Source organism: Emiliania huxleyi, assembly GCF_000372725.1.
Source record: "Emiliania huxleyi CCMP1516 unplaced genomic scaffold EMIHUscaffold_762, whole genome shotgun sequence".
Lineage (NCBI taxonomy): Eukaryota > Haptophyta > Isochrysidales > Noelaerhabdaceae > Emiliania > Emiliania huxleyi.
The window spans coordinates 1-18623 of record NW_005196295.1 but is presented as its reverse complement, the minus strand read 5'-3'; the positions used below and the strand labels follow the sequence as shown (position 1 = coordinate 18623).

General features: G+C 65.6%; 7 protein-coding genes across 7 annotated transcripts; 4 read left to right on the top strand and 3 right to left on the bottom strand.

Moving 5' to 3' along the window:
* Window positions 1-39: 39 nt before the first annotated feature.
* Window positions 40-1962, top strand: EMIHUDRAFT_121002 (hypothetical protein; the record flags this gene model as incomplete). The annotated part of the gene is made up of 3 exons (XM_005760252.1): window positions 40-405; window positions 1259-1425; window positions 1521-1962. 3 exons carry the CDS (start codon window positions 40-42, stop codon window positions 1960-1962), a joined length of 975 nt encoding a protein of 324 aa, XP_005760309.1.
* An 885-nt stretch (window positions 1963-2847) lies between these two features.
* EMIHUDRAFT_249301 (hypothetical protein) lies at window positions 2848-3660 on the top strand (the record flags this gene model as incomplete). Its single annotated transcript, XM_005760251.1, has 2 exons — window positions 2848-2994; window positions 3196-3660. 2 exons carry the CDS (start codon window positions 2848-2850, stop codon window positions 3658-3660), a joined length of 612 nt encoding a protein of 203 aa, XP_005760308.1.
* A 2081-nt stretch (window positions 3661-5741) lies between these two features.
* Window positions 5742-6538, bottom strand: EMIHUDRAFT_372058 (hypothetical protein). The gene has a single exon (XM_005760250.1). The coding sequence runs from the start codon at window positions 6503-6505 to the stop codon at window positions 5822-5824; it is 684 nt and encodes a 227-aa protein (XP_005760307.1). The 5' UTR covers window positions 6506-6538; the 3' UTR covers window positions 5742-5821.
* Window positions 6539-6960: 422 nt separating this feature from the next.
* EMIHUDRAFT_471113 (hypothetical protein) lies at window positions 6961-7786 on the top strand (the record flags this gene model as incomplete). Its single annotated transcript, XM_005760249.1, has 2 exons — window positions 6961-7441; window positions 7505-7786. The coding sequence occupies exons 1-2, from the start codon at window positions 6983-6985 to the stop codon at window positions 7784-7786; spliced, it is 741 nt and encodes a 246-aa protein (XP_005760306.1). The 5' UTR covers window positions 6961-6982.
* A 498-nt stretch (window positions 7787-8284) lies between these two features.
* EMIHUDRAFT_120999 (hypothetical protein) lies at window positions 8285-10594 on the bottom strand (the record flags this gene model as incomplete). The annotated part of the gene is made up of 4 exons (XM_005760248.1): window positions 8285-8468; window positions 8919-8978; window positions 9070-9628; window positions 9880-10594. The coding sequence occupies 4 exons, from the start codon at window positions 10592-10594 to the stop codon at window positions 8285-8287; spliced, it is 1518 nt and encodes a 505-aa protein (XP_005760305.1).
* A 3199-nt stretch (window positions 10595-13793) lies between these two features.
* On the top strand, window positions 13794-14375 carry EMIHUDRAFT_317180 (hypothetical protein; the record flags this gene model as incomplete). Its single annotated transcript, XM_005760247.1, has 1 exon — window positions 13794-14375. The coding sequence occupies one exon, from the start codon at window positions 13794-13796 to the stop codon at window positions 14373-14375; it is 582 nt and encodes a 193-aa protein (XP_005760304.1).
* A 220-nt stretch (window positions 14376-14595) lies between these two features.
* EMIHUDRAFT_372055 (hypothetical protein) lies at window positions 14596-15651 on the bottom strand. The gene has a single exon (XM_005760246.1). The coding sequence runs from the start codon at window positions 15436-15438 to the stop codon at window positions 14821-14823; it is 618 nt and encodes a 205-aa protein (XP_005760303.1). The 5' UTR covers window positions 15439-15651; the 3' UTR covers window positions 14596-14820.
* Window positions 15652-18623: the final 2972 nt, after the last annotated feature.

The following is an 18623-nucleotide window of genomic DNA, read 5'->3' as shown; positions in this document are numbered from 1 at the left end:
TGTCGCATCGTCGGCGCGGACGCGTTTCTCGAGGAGGCGATGGGCGTGCCGTGGGTGAAGCGGCGCGCCGCGGTGCGCGGGCGACAGACGCAGGTGCTATCGATGCAGGGCAAGGTCGTCCACCTCTCGATCGCGGATCTGCGCGGCACGAAGCGGTACACGATGGTGCTGGACGGCTCGCCGCAGCGCGGCAAGGGCTTCTGCGGGCTGCCGGTGGAGACGCGAGTCACGCCGCGCGCGGGCGGGCTCGACATGCGCGAGACCTACTCACATGCGCTCGGCGGCGCGGAGCACGGCTCGCCGTGCCGTGGCGGCGAACAGCCGACATTTGTCTCGCGGCGCGAGGTCGTGGGCTCAGGCGAGATGTGCGTCTCGGTGTCGCGCAAGCTGCCCTGCGGACGGACGGTGAAGATGAGCACCTTCTATGCGCGAGCCAAGGGCGGCGGCAGCTGAGAGGGCGCGGGGACGCCGAGGGTGAAAGTGTCGCACACGAAACTCTCATGTTTGGCATGACGTCGGCTCTGTGTCCTCTGTCTCTCCTCTCGTCCTAGCTCTGAGGACAGAGGCCGCCAACGCGCAACGGGGAAGTTTATTTAATATTATTAACGAAAAACCGCGCGCCGGGTGGCCACCGAGAGAGGGCACCCCCTGCCTGCCCACCCCCGGCCCCCGCCTCGCGAGACGGTCCGCGGACCGCGCGCTGGGGAGACGCGCGTCATGCAGTTGCATGTATGTATGTAGGAAGGAAGAACGGTCAGCTTTCGGTCTGGAATCACCGGGTTTCTTTTTTATCAGAATCCCACACGTGTATGCTGTTGCTCGCATCCCTGTTGCTCGCATCCCTCTCGACACCGAGATGCACCCTCACGAGTCGTGCCTCGATCGCCATGCGCCTCGACGGCTCCGGCCAGCCTTTTGACGAGGAGCAGCGTCGGAGCGAGCTATTTGATCTCTACCACGTGCCCGACAGCGTGGTTGTGTCAGATGGCGTTGCCGCTGCCGTTGATGTGGCTCCGGCAAAGCGCATCGATGCGGCTCCCGCGAAGCGTCTGATCGACCTCTTCCCCGAGGCCAGCGACAGCGCGGAAGACAGCGAGCGGCTGCTCGGGCGCGTGCTGGGCGGGCTGAAGCGGCGGCTGAGCCGGCGCAAGGACGCCGAGACTCTTCTCCGGCTCGAGGCGCTGCTCGAGGCGTGCTCCTCCATCTAGATCTGCATCACTCACGGCATCGCCCATCTCACGCACCAATTCTCCTGCAGGACAAGAAGGAGCTGCGCCGCCTCTCGAGGGAGGTGACGCTCTCGAGCAGCGCGATGGACTTCTGGGCAGAGCTCTCCCAGAGCCTCCGCCGCAGCAGCGGCGTGCAGGAGAGCACAGCCCGGGAGGAGGAGGAGGAGGAGGAGGAGAATGAGGAGCCCTTCGGCCGGTCCTTCGAGGAGGCGGCCAAGAGGCTCTGCCCGCCGCCTGGCGCAGCGACGTGCTGCGAGAAGCCTCTCTTCACACGCGTCTACCTGTGAACAGGCTCGACCGTGTGTGGCGCCGCGACGCGCTGCGCGCCCTCGAGGCGCTCGAGAAGGCGCCGGCGCAGCTCGAGGCGGAGGTGCGGCGGCAGAGGCTCGCGGGGCTCCAGGCGGAGCTGGCCACCCTCGGGCTGCAGTCGCGCCGGCCGGCGGCTATCACGCAGGCGGAGCTGCGGCGTGCTCGCGTGGCGCGGGCGCGCGAGATCCACCCGGACCTGAGGCGAGGCCGCGAGGCGGCGGGCGCGGGCAGGCGGGGGCTCTTCGGGCGAGGCAGAGGCGCGCGCAAGGGGGCGGGGGAGGGGCGGGCTCAGGGGTCGTCCTTGGCGGAGGGCGGGGAGCAGGGGAGGGAGCGGGAGGACCAGGACCGGATGAGCGCGCTAAACGCGGCGTACGAGCGGGTCCGGCGCGCGCTGAAGGCGCCCGTGTACGACTGGCGCACGTAGTCTAGTAGAGAGAACACGAGTGCTCGCGTGCTCGGGCTCCTCGATCGGCTGCAGCGCATGCGCTGCCCCGACGACTGCCATCATGCCTGGCCTGTATGTATGTAGAAAGATGAACAACAGTCAGGCTCGGACTGGACACCAACGCGGTATGGGTGGACGCGGGACAGATGATGACGACACGCACGATAGAGCTGTCAAACGTTAACTTTGGGCCTAACAGTTGCACTATTGTTGGCTGAAAATCCTCAACGTTGTTCAAGTGTTCTCCCCAGCCCAAGCTGTTACTGTTTGTTACTGTTGTTACTGTTGTTCAGTGGTCAGCAAGCAGAAAATGCCAAAAAACCCGGGTAAAACCCGAAAATACCTGGGGTTTTCCAGGTATTTTCGGGTATTACCCGCACTGGACGCTGGAGATCGTCGTGGGTCACTGCCGGGCCTTCCTTATTGTTGTTCAGCTGGCCTAACGTTAGCTACTGTTGTTGGGGAGCCCCACTGTTGTTCTGTTGTTACTGTTAACACTAGCAACACTGTTCAGCTCTTAACGTTTGACAGCTCTAACGCACGAACGACACACAGACACAAACAAGCTCACAAGACACACACCACACAGCCAGCTGGCTCGCGTGGCTGCCACACACACCCTTGAGTTGGCGTACACCCGGCACCAACTTGATTCCCGGATCGGCGTCTCCCCCTCCCCCTATGTGCTATGTGCCGCCACCCCCCTCCAATCCGTAATTCCGTAAAATCGCGCGAAAAGCGCCCTAATCGAGCTGAAGAGCGGCCCCCAGCCGCATGGGAGCGTGCCCCAGCTAGCAGGAGGCGTTAGACGTACTTTTCGGAAGGACTTTCGGCCGACGTCCGTTCCCTTGGACACGTCGACAAATGGCACCGACGCAGCTCAGCATTGTGCTGGAGCGCCTGCTCAACGAACTCGGAATAGCCAACCTCAGTATGTTCGAGGCTGTGCTCATGCACGATACAGGCGCGGTGCTCGACGCGATCCGAAGCACCGCTGCAGCCGCAGAGGCTGTGCGGCGGTTTATGCCAGCTCGGCCACGCGCAATGTTGTTGTGTGCCGAAGCAGCACTGCTACCGCTGGCGCAATCTCTGTTCAGCACGAGGGCAGCATCTCCCGCACTCTCGTCAGCACAGACGCGCAAACCACGCTAAGAGGGCTCGGACATCCATGCAGCCGCGAGTAGTGCGACTGCTGAGATGCTGCTCCGGCAGGAGTTGGAAGAGAAGTTGCGGTCACAGACCAAGGAGCTCGCTTCTGAGCAGCGCTCTGCGAACGCTATGAAGGAGGCGCTCGCATCGGCGCGGGATGAGCTTGCTGCGGCACAAGAGCTGAGGCGCTCCGACTGCGACAACCTGAGGACAGCGCAGCAGGCTGCTAAACGCGACATCAAAGCGGCTGAGCGGATGGCCGACCAGGCAAATCATGCAGCTCGAGCTGAGTGTGAGTGGCGTATCGGCGAGATGCGGGCCAAGATGCAGGCCGAGCTGCGCGAGCAGCTCGACGCGCTGCAGATTTCGATGGAGGCAGAGGCGAGGCGCGCTGATGCCGCAGAGGCAGAGAGGTCAAGGCTGTACGACAAGCTGGAGGGGATTATGCGCACGCGTGAGGGGTTGATAGACGCACTCGCAGAGGCGCAGCGCAAGCGCGGACAAGTGATTGTTAAGAGATATACGTAGCGTTACAGTCGTACGGTCGTCGACCTTCCCACCGTGTGGGCCGCCCGGACCCGGAGAGCGCTGCGCGCCGTGCAGACAGCGCTGCGCGAGCATTGGAGAGGCCAGCCCCCGGCTTCTCAGCAGGTCGCGAGCGCTGAGTCTCTGCCTGCCTGGTAGCTGGGTGCGGTGGGGGACTCCCTGGTGGCTTTTGGTTACAAATTTACGGATTTACGGATTTACGGATCGACCCCCCTCCCCCTCCCCGTCCCGCGACCCGGCCGTGAGACGCCGATCCGGGAATCAAGTTGGTGCCGGCACATAACTCAGGGCCACATTCTTCCTGTCGCCCCCCCAGCACTCCAAGGTGCCAAGAGAAACAAACAAGGGCACAACAAACAACAGACGACAGGAAGTAACGTGCGAGGCTAGAGCAGGCTTGCTCGTCCTCTAGCAATCTCCGCCGACCGCGAGGCCGGACTAGACCGTGTGTGGGGTCATGTGAGGTGTCTCTGGTCACTCTCCTCAGAGGCTAGCCGCCAGCCGCTAGCCCTATCTCGCACTCACTGGCGGTGACAATTCTATGGGTGAGGGTACGCGAGCAGAGGTGCGTGAGCCGATTCTCGATCGCACGCCCTTGGCATATAACTTGGCTTGGCGTGCGACCTCAGCGCGCCCGCCTTCAGCTCGACGGGGCGCGCATGTCAGCTAGAGGTTTGCCGTTAGAGCGATCCCGGTCTTGTCGAACGCGAGCCCCTGGCCTCTAGCGGGCCTGTTCCACCGAAAAACAAACAACAACCGAGCTCACCGCGCCATTGCCGAATGGCCTCCCACCGCATCGGCGCCCGCCTGTCTGGCCTCTCGCCAGAGCAGCTCGTCGCCTTCATCGACGAGCAGGCGCCTCTCTGGAGCGCCGCCGCAATGCGCGTGGCGGAGGAGCACGCCGCACGGCTCGCGGAGCAGCCCGAGTGGGTGCTCTCCGAGGTCCTCCTCTCGCCGGACCTCGCCCCGCACATCCTCGCCCAGCTGCCGACCAAGGAGCACGCCGTCAAGGGGACGTGCCGCGCGTGGCGCCGCGGCTGGAAGGAGACGCTGAAGAAGCGCGAGAGGCCGCGCCTGCTCGTGTTTTGCGGCCACGACAGCGGGGGTTGGACTGTTACCTCGGTGGAGCGGTACGACCCGTCAACGAACGAGTGGGAGGGGGAGGCTGTGGCGCCGATGCCGACGGCACGACTAGTTGTCGGCACGGCGGTGCTCGATGGCAAGCTCTACGCAGTGGGCGGCATGAGTGAGGCGGAAGGCGCAACTTCCAACCTGGTGGAGCGGTACGACTTTGCCACGAAAGCGTGGGAGGAGGTGGCGCTGATGGCGACACCACACGAGACTCACGCCGTGGCGGTGCTCGACGGCAAGCTGTACGCTGTGGGCGGCAAGAACGACGACGACGGCCACCTCAGCTCGGTCGAGCAGTACGACCCGGCGACGAACGCGTGGGAGGCGGTGGCGCTGCTGCCGTCGGCGCGGAATTATCACGCCGTGGCGGCGCTCGACGGCCAGCTGTACGCTGTGGGTGGGCGCAGCAATGGCGCCTCCCTCAGCTCGGTCGAGCGGTACGATCCCGCGTTGAACGCGTGGGAGGCGGTGGCGCCGATGGCGGTGGAGCGGAGCAGGCCTGGCGTGGCGGTGCTCGACGGCAAGCTTTATGCTGTGGGCGGCGTCAACGATGAGGCCGGCGACCTCAGCTCGGTGGAGCGGTACGACCCGGTGACGAATGCGTGGGAGGAGGTCGCGCCGATGGCGGCGGCGCGGGCTGCTGTCGGCGTGGCGGTGCTCGACGGCAAGCTGTATGCTCTGGGCGGCGAGAACGAGGACGAGGCGGACGAGGAGGACGAGGGCGTGATCAGCAGGACGGTAGAGCGGTATGACCCGGCCACAAACGCTTGGGAGGAGGTGGCGCCGATGGTGACGGCACGGCACTCCCCTTGCGTTGCCGTGCTGTAGAGTGTGGTCGTATAGCGGTCGAGAGAGGCCAGGTCCCGGGACACAGCCGCTTTTCGTCGTATAAGTAAAGAAAAAGGGGCTAAGGTCATGCCCCATGCAAAATACACTTCATCAATAATCAACTATCATGCTCCACACGATAAAAAAACATTTGTAGGACGCCGCGCGCTCTCTAGACTCCGGCTCATGCGGACGTCAGCGCGGACAGCGCGACCAGCAGCAGGAAGGGCGACAGCTCGATGGCCTGGGTGAGGAGCGCGGGCGCAAAGCCGCCGAGCTGCGCCCGCACCGCGAGGGCACCGGTCAGCAGCAGCGAGCTCGAGGCGAGGGCGCCTCGAGCTCCGCCGGCAGAAGCGGCGGCGGCGGCGGCGGCGAGTAGTGGGGCGAGCGCGAGCCTCGCCGCCGCGCCCACGCCGAGGGCGACGGGGAGCGTGCGCACTCCCGCCGCCGCGTCGCCCTCCACATCCTCGATGTCCATCAGGACCTCGCGGTGCCAGATGAGGCCCGCCACGGCGGCGAGCGGGCGCCAGACGGCGCGGAGCGGGTGCAGGCCGTCGCCCGCGGCGCGCGCGACGGCGCCGAGCCCGAGCGCCATCGAGATGATGCCGGCGCAAACTGCATTCTTCACGCCAGTGACGGGCTTGAGGTGCACCGAGTAGAGGTAGGTGAGCAGCGTGTTTGCGAGCACGAGCAGGCGGAGGGCGGCGGGCTCGACGAGGCAGAGCAGCGTCAGGTGGAGCGCGTACCCCCACTTGAGGACAAGCTTGACCGTCTCTGGCCGCACCTCGCCCGTCACAAGCGGCCGGCCCGGCTTGGTCTCTGCCGTGTCCACGCCGCCGCGCCAGTCGTGGTAGTCGTTGATGAGCATCGAGCCAGTGGTCACGATGGTGGTGGTCGCGACACCGAGCACCAGCTGCGACGCCACCATCGTCGGCGGGCGCGGCGGAGCGTGCCGAGCGCCGTATGCTCCGAACGCCACCAGCGCCGCGCCCATCGGCACATTCTTTAGCCGCGCCATCTGCAGGAGGCCGCGCAGCTCGCCGGTTGCGGATGACGACGCCACGACGGCGCGGCGTCGGCTGGGCCGAACGCGCGGCCCGAGGAGGGACAGTGTAGCAGCGAGCGTGACGGTGACGGCCATGCGGAACCTCGAGGGGACTCGACAATCGGTGGTTGGAGTTTTCTTTTTTTCTTCGGTGGGGCAAGTTGAACTCTTCGTAGATTTTCAGCGTATATAGCTTTTCCCCGAAGGTGGAGTAGGGTTTTCGATGTAGACGACGGGTTTCTAGTTCGGCGGTCGGCCGGACCACCAGGCCGGGACGATGCCTGACAGCGCTCAACAGCTATGCCCCTCTCCAACTTCTGGGCTGCCAATCTCGCCCTCCACGGCCCGATCGGGTGCCTCTATTTCCTCCTTGCGTTGATCCCGGAGGACCGGCGCATGCTCCCGCCCAGCCGCAAGCAGGGCGATGAAGCGGCGCTGAGGAAAGGGCTACCGTACCGGTTGATGCGACTTACATCGTCGTTCCAGCATCTCACCGTTTGTACCCACTGCCTTGCCGCCGCCTACCTCGCCGCCGCCTGCCTCGGCCGGCGCGGCATGGCCGGGGCGCTGCGCGAGGTCCTCGGGCCGGCGGGGTGCGTGGTTGGCATTGGCTTCTGGGCACTCGCCGTGGCGAACCCGTGGCATATGTTCCCGCGGGGCGACTTTCCCGCCGACGACGCTGCGGCGGAGAGCGCCGTGAACCTCCTGCTGCGGCCCTCTCTTCGCATGCCGCAGGCAGCCGTCCACGCTCTGCTGCAGGTGGTCGGCCAGCGTCTCCGCAGGGCAGGTGGGCTCTGCTCAGCAGCACCACCCCGTCGCCAGGTGCAGCACACGGCGATGCCGCTCATTGTGCCGCTCGAGGTCGCGCTCTACTCGGGCGAGCTGCCTCCACTGCTGCCGGCAGGTCCGTCCCTGCTCCTCGTGGTCGGGTACGGCTGCTTGTACGTGTGGTGGAGCCACCGGGTCTGCTGGTGGGCGAGGGGCGTGCCCCCCTACCCGGTCCTCGACACGGTCTGGAGGGACGGCTCGTGGCTGAAGCTGTACGGCGCGCTGATCGGGCTCGGGCTCGGCTGTTGGGCGGGCGAGCGCTTCCTGCTCCGGTGAGGGGGGCAGCTTCCAGCTAGGGGGGCAGGTGAGTGAGGGCGGACACCGACTCTCCCAGTCTCACCGCTCAGCGGCGGCAACTCTTAGTGGTTAGTCTCACTATGTTCTCGGACTGGCCTTCTCCCTCAGTCTTCCCACTTCACAAAAGCTGTCTAATAAAATGACGCCACTCGAGGAAGCAAATAAAAGGGTCGGTGCAGCACTTTCTGTCACGCCAAGTGTGGGGAACTCTCTTCTCTGCGTGGCGTCGGGTTGTGACGAGGGGTGAGGGGGACGGATTCGAAGATCCCTCACACCAAAATCGTGCAGGGCGGGGACACATGTCCCTAAAAATCGCCCATCTCGTCTCAGAGTTTGACGGTTCGTTATTTATTTATTTCGAGAATCGGCGAGCAGGGGGGTCCTCAGCCCGCGGTGCGCCGCCCCGCCGCCTCGTGAGGTGGAAATGTGGACGGGGAGTATGGGAAGAGAGGTGATCGGGGTCGGATGTTACGGCACCTACCTCGTGCTCGGGGCCGGCTGCTCCTCCCCGCCGCCGATCCTCCTCCACCGCGAGCCCTCCGACGCGGCAGCCTCCCTCTGGGCCAGCGTCGCCGCCATCTCTTGCTCGCGCAGCCGGTTCTTGTAGCGGGTGAGGTCGAGCTCTCTCCGAGCGAGCAGCGCCTCCAGCTCGAGCACTCTCCTGCCCTCACGCGGGGGGGGAAGGGGGGCGTGAGAGGCTCTCCTCCTTGCGGGCCACTACTCGAGCGCGCGCCGCTGCAGGGCAGAGACGCTCTTCCCGCCGCCGCCGCCGCTCTTCCCGCCTCCGCCGCCGCTCTTCCCGCCTCCGCCGCCGCCGCCGCGGCGGCCGCTGCCCCTGCCCAAGCTGCCCCTGCTGCCCCTGCCGCCGGCCCCCCGCCCACCCCACACCGATGCCCGGCTCCGCCCAGCCTCCTCCAGCGACGCGTTTGACCACTGCCGCCGCCAGCCCCGCCCCGGCGCCGAGAGAACGCACTCGCCCCCCGCCGCCCGCCCCGCCGCCCTCGACCCGCTCGCCATCCTCCCGCAGCCTTGCGGCTGCGGAACGAGGGACATCGCCTGTCCACGCTCCGTGCTGTGAAGAGACGCTGTTCACACCTCGCGGCTGCGGCACAGGGGGGAGGGGGGCATCGCCTTGCCGCACGGCGGGTTGTCCACGCAAGCGGGGCCGTACCTGCACGCGCGGGAGCAGGAGCCGTCAGGACGAGCGGACACGCCCCGAAGGTACGCCCGCCTGCCCGCGGGCAGCAGAGGGCGGCGCGCACCGCACTCCGTTGGCAACCAGGCCGAACCGGTCGACGCACTCGACTCGCACACCGCCGCTCCCGTTGGCGTGGCGCGGCAGCATCCTCGCCGCCCGCCGGCCTGAGCGAGACTCGGCCCGCAGCCTCGCCGCCGGGAAGCAGGCGTCCTGCACCCACGAGGCGGCGTAGCCGAGCGTCTCGACGGTGCCGCTCGAGCCGAAGAAGAGGAGCGTCTCGACGGCGTAGAGCTCGTAGTTGTTGCTCACGTTCGCGAGCGCGCGCCCAAAGTCCTCGGCAAAGTAGAGCCGGAACGACGAGCGCAGCGGCGCAAAGAAGTCTGGCCGCTCGGTGCTGCCGATGTAGACGCGGCTCTGCTCCGGGAACCAGAGAGAGAGCGCGTGGCGCAGTCCCTCGGGGCGCGTCAGCTGGTCGCGCACCTTGCACTCGCCGACGACCTTCACGTCCTTCGGAGGCTCGACGTAGTCGAGCTGGCCGCGCGAGCGCTGCTCGGCCTGCTGTTGCCTGACGTCGCACGCGGTGAGCTTGTCGGAGCGGCGCACGTGCACCGAGTAGTACTCGCCTGCGGGGCAGAGTGGGCGAGAGGTGCCCGGGCGAGCATCCATAGGCGCCGGGTGTGCAGTATGGGGACGGGGGCTGTTCACACCAGTGGGGTAAGGGACCCCGCCTCCACATGCACATGCGGGCAGTGGTGTGGTGGTGCGGGCGCACGAGAAGAGAGTGCGGGCGCAAGAGAACAGAGGGTCTGCTCTCCGTCACGAGGCAGCGGTGTGATGCGAGGGGAAGGAGAGGAGAGTCTCGCTCCCCTCTCACGGGACAGCGCGCGCAAGGAATCCGAGTCTGCCGGATCCCATCTGCCGGACGCGCCTCCGATGGAGCGCTGCACGGCGCGGACCGCGCGCTTGATGCGCTGAGAGTAGAAGAGGCCCGAGCGGAGGAGGACGTTGAGCGGCCTGGGGAGGGGCGGAGGGGGCGGCGTGCGAGAGCCGGCCGAGGGGTCGAGGGAGGGGACGCCTACGGTGCCCGGCTCTCGCCTCTTTGCGGACGGAGGAGAGCCGAGCGCGGCGTGCAGCGCGCCCATGATGGAGTCTGAGTCGGCGATGCGCTTCGAGCACATCGTGAACCAAAAGTTGTCCACGCGCCGCCGCACCACCGGCGCCCTCGCGCACGGGTGCTGGCTCGCCACCTCTGCCGATTTGAGGCCGCGCTGCACGTCGACCGCGCCGCGCAGCTGCTGCGGCGAGGTCCGGTTCTCAATCGGGCCGAGCACCACCGGGACGAGCCGCGAGAGAAGCTCGAGGTCGAACAGGTCGCCCATCGGCACGCACCGTCCGCCAGGAGCGTCGGAGCCCGACCAGCGCTCGGTGTGCAGCCCGAAGAGGCACATGCTGGGCGGAAGCACGAGGGTGCGGCCGAGGTGGTGCGCCTCGGCCAGCGCGCAGGAGAGCGACGCGAGCTGGTGGTTGAGGCCCATCGTCCGGTCCTTGGCGTACGGGTGCCACTCGAGCAGACACGACGAGTCGGCCATCGCGCGGGCTGAAGAAGCCACGGCCGAGCAGGGCCTTTTACAACTGTTCGCGGTTCACGGTTCGCGGTTCACGGACTCGGGTGGGTGCTAGTCGGTTCACGGTTCACGGTTCGGCCCGACGCTGCCCCGCCTGGTTCTCCCTTCGTTCACGGTTCGTTCGCGGTTCGCCCTTTTGTCCTGCTCGGACCTCGGTTCGAGTTCACGGTTCAGAGTTCACGGTCGGTTCGTTCGAGGCACGAGGGTGAATCACTGAACTAGTTCATGAACCAAGCTTTACTTTCACACCTCTTACACACCGACACAGTTCGCGAACCACAGTTCGCGAACCACACCCGTGAACCGAGACCCAGAAATTCGAAGGCGCGGCGAAAAGCCGGAACAAAGTGGCGGGAGTTCCTCGAGGGGAGTTCGACGAGATGATGGGCTACCTGTGCCACAGCCTGTGCCTCTGCCCGCCGGCCGTCTGTCGCCCCTCAGCTCTAACATACAGTTGCCGCCCACGCTCCTCCGACGCCGACAACTTACGGATTTTACTTTCGAACTCATATCGCGCTTGTTCACAGCACACAGGAGAACGACAAGTACGACTTCGATCCTCAAGACGACCTCATCGACCAGCTTCACCTGGACATGGGACGGATTTACCGCGACCTTGAGAAGCAGCCACGGTTTGGCTTAATTCCTCCCGGGGATGGCGGGAGCTGCTCGACCGGCCAGATCGGCGCCCTCATGGCCGAGTCTTTCTGCGACAAGCTCTCATGGTGCACCGTTACCGCCTCAGTCTCAACGCGGAGGAGTACTCGATGGTGTGGTGATTCTCCGCATGAACCGCGCGCCTTCATTGGAGTGCATGCGCAAGCACTCGAGAAGGACTATGAGCCCGGCAAGTAGGTCTCCATCGAGTTTGATTCGCAGTCGTTCGCGGTTAGAATTAGTTGATAACCGCGCGAACTTGGTGGGGCGGTTCACGAACCAGTTCTCGCGAACCCAGTCCGCGAACCGCCGCGCGAACTTGGTGGGGGCGGTTCACGAACCAGTTCGCGAACCCAGTTCGCGAACCGGCGGTTCACCGCCGGTTCGCCAGACTCGGTTCGTTCACGGTTCACGGTTCGCGGCGGGTGTCGCGGGAGGAGTCGGTTCACGGATCACGGTTCACGGACTCGGGGTGGGGGCTAGTCGGTTCACGGTTCGGGGTTCACGGACTCGGGGCGGGGGCTAGTTGGTTCACGGTTCACGGTTCACGATTCCGGCGTGAACTGAGAGGCCTGGGCTTGACACTGTTCGGACTTGACTTGCGGTTAGGCTAGGTTGGGTTGTTGCTGTGTTCAGGGAAGTGCTCAGGAAGTGCTCAGGAAAAGATAAGAAAAGAAAAATAAGGCGAGGAACGAGACTAGGAGGAAGGTTGCCGACCCGAGCGACGCCGTTGAGCCCATGTCTTCCTTCTCCCAGCTGCTGCAGCGGCGGAGCGCCGGTCCGAGCCTGCCGACACATGCCAACGCGGAAGGCGTCTATCCGTGCGCTCGTGTGGACTCCCGGTTGTCTGTCAGACTCGTGGGGCTCGCCGTGTGTGCGCTGGCCGCCTTTGCCCTCTTTTCTCGGGTGCTATACCCATCGGCCGAGCTCTGATTCCGCCGCTCACTCATGACTGGCACTCAACGCGGTGTCCTCTCTTGTGCATGTCCGGCGTGTCCTTCCGATTTCCTGCCGATGGATTTTCGTGGCCGGCTTCTATCCCGTCTGAGAGAGAGATTCTCCGTCTGTGTCCGAGATGCCTCATGCGTCAGTGTGTCGCTATCAAGTCGTTGCAGTGATGGTTGTGTCATATCTAACTCGTTAACAGACCACCACCCATAGCCGTACGAGGGGTGAGAGAGAGGAGGGGCGAGAGTCTATCCCAAGCAGGCGCACTGGCTCTCGCGGCGTCGCCGTCGGCCGCCGCGGGGGAGCGCGCGCACACAGAGAGGGGTTGGAAACACAGGAGGGCAATGCAATGGCCAGCACGCGCCGAGCTGATGGGCGTACCCGCCTCCCACGCGTGCAGCGCCGGGTCGTACCGCTCCACCGAGCTGAGCCAGCCGGGGTCGTCGTCGTCGTCGTTGTCGGCGCTGACGCCTCCCACAGCGTACAGCTTGCCGTCCAGCACCGCCATGCCGTGAGCCTGCCGAGCCTCCGCCATCGGCGCCACCGCCTCCCACGCGTTTGTCGCCGGGTCGTACCGCTCGACTGAGCTGTGGCTAAAGTTGTCATCGTTGTACCCGCCCACAGCGTACAGCTTGCCGTCCAGCACCGCCACGGCGTGACGACTCCGATCCGTCGCCATCGGCGCCACCGCCTCCCACGCGTTCGTCGCCGGGTCGTACCTCTCCACCGAGGCGAGGTAGCCACCGTCGTACCCGCGGATAGCATAGAGTTTGACGTCGAGAGCCGCCACGGCGTGATTAATCCGCCGGATCGTACCGCTCCACCGAGGTGAGGTAGTGGTCGTCGTACCCGCCCACGGCGTACAGCTTGCCGTCGAGCACCGCCATTTTGTGAGCCTTGCGTGGCGTCGCCATCGGCGCCACCTCCTCCCACGCTTTCGTGGCAAAGTCGTACCGCTCCACCAGGTTGGAAGTTGCGCCGTTGTCGGCCTCGCTCTGGCCGCCCGCCGCGTAGAGCTTGCCCTCGAGCACCGCCGTGCCGACATACCTTCGTGTCGAAGGCATCGGCGCCACAGCCTCCTCCTCCCACTCATTCGTTGACGGGTCGTACCGCTCCAGCGAGTTGACAGTCCTACCCTCGCTGTCGTGGCCGCCGAACACGAGCAGGCGCGGCCTCTCGCGCTTCTTCAGCGTCTCCTTCCAGCCGCGGCGCCACGCGCGGCACGTCCCCTTGGCGGCGTGCTCCTTGGTCGGCAGCTGGGCGAGGGTGTGCGGGGCGAGGTCCGGCGAGAGGAGGACCTCGGAGAGCACCCACTCGGGCTGCTCCGCGAGCCGTGCGGCGTGCTCCTCCGCCACGCGCAGCGCGGTGGCGCTCCAGAGGGGCGCCTGCTCGTCGACGAAGGCGACGAGCTGCTCAGGCGAGAGGCCAGACAGGCGGGCGCCGATCCGGTGGGAGGATCGGCTTGGCGCCGCTTTTTCTTTTTCTTCAAGAAAGCGCCTGTCCAATTAGCAAAGAAAGAAACAGCAATTTGCACAGAGAAAACAAGCGGCCCGAGCCGATGGCGCGCCGCTTCCTCCTCTGTCTGCTTTGCTCAACCTCTACCGCGCATGCGCTCACGCCATCCTTTGCGCCAAGCGCACGGCCCATCGAGCTCGCCACGCACGCGCAGCGCTTTCCAGCTGCTGCATCCGCTGCTTTCGTGCAGCCGCCGCGGCGAGCCCTTTTCCAGCAGACTGCGGCCCTACGCGTACAAACAGTCTGGTGCAGCGCGTCGCCAGGTCCCGACAACGAACGGCTGATCAAGCTGCTCGTCAGCATACTCATCGACCTCGTTGGCGTCGCCAGCTATGCGGTGCCGCTCGCGGGCGAGGGAGCCGACCTGGCGTGGGCGCCCGTTTCGGCGCTCCTCGTGAACTACCTTTACGGCAACTCCATCCTCACCGGCCTCGCCTTTGCGGAGGAGGTCCTGCCGGGCCTCGACGTCGTGCCTACCGCCACGATTGGCTGGCTGCTCGAGAACACCGAGCTTGGCCGCAGCGTGAACGAGGCCTCTGCGCCGCCGCCAAAGGCGGACGCTCCCTCCTCGGCTGGGAAGTCTCGGGGGGACGACGCCGACGTGATCGACGTGAATGGGAGGTAGCGCGGCGCAGGGTCGCCCTGCTTCTCGCCCTGGCATGCGCCGCTCTCTTTTCGTCCAGAAGTTCGTTCGGATGCCGCAATCTCTCGCGCTCGCCGCTCGTCCTCTCGAGCGCTCTCGGACGCGCCGTGTTCTTACGTTCGTTTTGGCTTATTGCCGTGCCTTCCGCGCGGCCCATCGCCCTTGTCGCAATATGGATCATGTAATTTGTGTGGTGAAAATGCGTCAGTACACAGAAGGAGCTTCGCGTAAAGTACAGGTGAGAGAGGGTCACCGGGCCGGTGCACGGCAGACCCAAGAAAGAGAGAAGTGAGAATGTACTCTAGACACTGGTTGCCCCGGCGCTGGTGGTGGGGTCGCACAAGAATGTACAAGCGGCGCCGCGCGCTTCCCTCGCCCTCTCTCGCGCGGCGCCAGGGCCCAAGAAGATCGCGTCGCCTCCCAGCCCTCAGCCCTTGGCCTTGCCGCCAAACTGTTTCCGAATCTCCGGCGCCAAGTCGCGCACGACCGACGACTCGAGGACCGCCGTCTCGGCCGCGGCGCTGATGGCGGTGGTGGTCGCGCCGACCGCGCCAGCCTGCAGCCGGTCCCGCCGCGCCACGTTCTTCTCGGCCACGCGGTCGACCGCCTGCCGATACCCCGGCTTGCCCGCGGCGACCCACAGGGAGGCTGCGGCGACGGCGGCGCCGAGGACGCACGCGGCGGTGCCGACGAGGAAGGAGGCGGGGGCGAGGACGGCCGCCTGGGCCTGCTGCGCCTGCTGCGCCGCGACAATCTTGCGGAGGGGCGTGCCGGGCGCGAGGGCGGCGCCCCTCCCTCGGCTGGTGGCAACCACCGCGCCCTCGAGCGTCTCCCGCCACTTGTGCTTGCCGAGCACCTCGCCCGCCCGCAGTTCGAGCGCGGCGGGCGCTCCGCTCGCGCGATAGCCCGCCGCCGGCCCGTCCGGCGCAGGAGGCGGCGGCGCCATGTCGAGCGACGTCACAGAGGGGATGGAGTGCGCCGACGCGGCCAGCTTGGAGCCAGGCACCGCCAGCGGAAGCTCGTTCATCGCAATCTCGGAGAGCATGTCGACGCTCGGAGCGGCGGCGGCTGTCGCGGGCCGCGGCGGCGGTGCGGGGGCGACAGGCGGCGCGGCGGCGGCAGCACTGGCCGCTGCGGCGGCTCGGCTGGGCAGCACTGGCGCAGAGGCAAAGGGGTCGTCGTTGGACTTCTTAGCGCTTCCGACGGCGATGATCTTGCCGTCGCGGCGCAGCCTCTCGTTGAGGGCCACGGTCTGCTCGAGCGTCATTTCGCGTGCGGCCATGCCCTCGGCGGCGCGCGCCCGCTTGCCGAATAGATCGGCCATGAAGCAGGGAACGTTGTCCTTCCAGCCGCGGCGCCACGTTTTGCAGGTACGGGGCTAGTCACGACGGGGCCGTAGCCTCCGCATCGACCAGCGTAGCCCGCCCAGAATCCGCGCAATGGCCGTTTCACAGCCTTGTTATTGAGAAGAAAATACTTCACACACAGAGCTCACACAGGATCACAGGTGAAGCGCAGAGCCCGGCAGAACCTGCCGTGCGAGGTAACGCGCCCGGAAATGGAAACCAACCCACACTCCACACACGCAGACGAAGAAAGAAAGAACACCGGCAACGCGGCAAGCCAAGCGAGGGATGGGACACCTGGAATTGTTTAAAAAAATCGGATCGCTCCTCATCGCAAACCCTGTCAGCAGTTCACCTACGGGTACGTTCGTAAGAGCTACATAGAACATACACTGAAAAACACAAGCCGAGACAAGGTTCGCGCCACCTGGGCTGGCTCCTAGCCCGAGAGGAGAGCTTCCGAGACCCACTACAAGACCACGCACGCATCATCCCGCGGCCTGGCGGTCGGCGGGATTGCAACCAGTCTTCGCGTGCCGCCTGCACCCATCCCATCCCTCCTCGCAGTCCTAGTTTGCAAGGGCTTTGTGGTGGTGTGAGCGAGCCCGGCCTCGCCGACCTCGCCCACGCCACCAGATGGTGAGGTTCTTGTTCTTCTCTAGGGCAGCCTCGCGCGTACCTATGGGGTGGGGGCGTCTACGACAGCCTGCGTGAGCACGCATACCCGATCACGATTGCGCTGCGCGGAAGGCAGCGATGTAGTCGTCTAGCGGTTCGCCGGGGAGCTGCTTGCGGAAGGACGATGAGGAGGAGGTATCCGTTGCAGTGTCCATTGAGGAGGCGTCCGGCGTAGTTGACATGCGATATGCCGATTCCACCTCTCGCAGGTAGTTGTACTCGTCGTCGTTACGACTGCAGACGGCGCTTTTGTACCAGACTGCAGTCGGCATAAGTGCGCCTGCCTGCAGCAGCCGAAGCAGAGTAGCGTGTCGAGCACGGTCAGGCATGGAGTAGAAGGAGGCGCACACGAGCGCAGTCCAGCCTTGGTTGTCTCGCAAGTTGACTTCCGCGCCGTGCCGCAGCAGGATGTCCACCACCAGCACGTTGCCGCCTTCAGCGGCGAGCATCAGCGCCGTCTCGCCCCGCCCATCTTGCTGGTTGATCTCAGCACCGCGCTGCAGCAGCATATGGACCAGCGCCGCCTCTTGCTTGGCCCTGCCATTCATACCCCCGGTCCCTCTGGCTGCAAGCCCCAGCAGCGTCCTGTACATGGGCTGGCCCTTTGAGTCCCGCTCGTACTCGTACATCGCGTTGATCTGTCCACCGCCGTCCAGCCACGCCCGCGCCGTAGCCTCGTCGCCCTCCTCGATTGCTCTGCACAGCGCCCGAAGCTTCTCTCGCTCCTCTCGCTCGCGAAGATAGCGCTCGAGACTCGCAGCCTCCGCCTCTGGCTCCTTGGCTGGCAGCACGCCCGCCTTCCTCTCTGCCGTGCGCTGCTCCGACGCGCGACGCTTCTCTCTCAGCCGGTCCAGGTGCGCCTCGTACTCCTGCAGCTGTGCGTCACTGGCCTGGATGTCGACTGTTTTGGGGGCGGCAAGCACTGATGCAAGGGCGGCGAGCTTCGGAGGTAGCATCGGCGGCAGCTGAACATCGTCGCAGTATGCCGCAGACGACAGCAAGGCGCACACTTGCGAATCCTGCTCCTGCTGGAAGGTCGACACTGCCATATCTCGCCATTGCACCGCCAGTGACCGCATTTTCTCGATCATGAATCGCGTTGCCGGCTCACTCAGCGCGAGGCTAGCTGCAGCGGCCTTCTCGACAGCGGAGTATGTTGCCTCCATGCTCATCAGGAGGATGAATTCTGATAGCCTGCGAGCAGAGAGGGGGTTACGCGTGCTGGGCAGGCGGACCAGTGTCGCTGCTACGCACCAGTCCGACGAGCCGTAGCTGGGATCGCCGCTTCCTCCACGGAGCAAGTAAGCGGCGAGGGACTCCGCGGCGTCCTGCGTTTCCCCGCAACGCAGCCGCATGATCTGCGCTCGAGCAGCATCGTGATGTACTTTTGCATCTCGCTCAGCATGCTTGCTTTCGTGTCGCTTGCGCTTCTTGCCCGCTGCAGCCCACTTGTTGCGGGCTTGCCGGTATGCTCGCTCTTGACCGTCTCCGAGGTGAGCGAAGTCCTCACGGCAAGGAGCCGGAGGGCCATCGTTGCCGCAGGTCTGGCCGCCGTCGAGGGCGCCACCACCGCTGCCGCCGCACGTGAGCCTGTTGTCGCTGCGGCCTGGGCCGTCTGGAACGACCAGCAGTCGAGCGAAGCGCGCTGCGGACATACCGACAGGAGATGCAGCGAGGTTCCCCCCATCATGCAGGTTGACGAGATATGCCACGCCAGGGAGCGGTGGTCGTTTCCGCAGGCGAAAGGAGAAGACGGTGTTTTAAATACTTCACACACAGAGCTCACACAGGATCACAGGTGAAGCGCAGAGCCCGGCAGAACCTGCCGTGCGAGGTAACGCGCCCGGAAATGGAAAATAAAACCAAATCCACACACGCAGACGAAGAAAGAAAGAACACCGGCAACGCGGCAAGCCAAGCGAGGGATGGGACACCTGGAATTGTTTCCTCGTAAAATTCTGATTGGCGGCGGGCGAGACGGCGGTGCGGCGGGCGACGGGCGGCTGGCGTCGTGGGCGAGCGTGGAGGAGGCGGCACGGGTGGCAGGCACAGGCGCGGGTGGGGGTTGGGCGGGGGGGGCGGAGCCGGGAGCGGCTCGCGGGTTAGTCCGGTGGGGGGGGCGGGGCGGGGCGGGGCGGGTTAGGCTGTATATGCTTTTCCTCTCGCACCCCGTCTTTTTATTTCCTTTCCTTTTTTCTCTACAGCA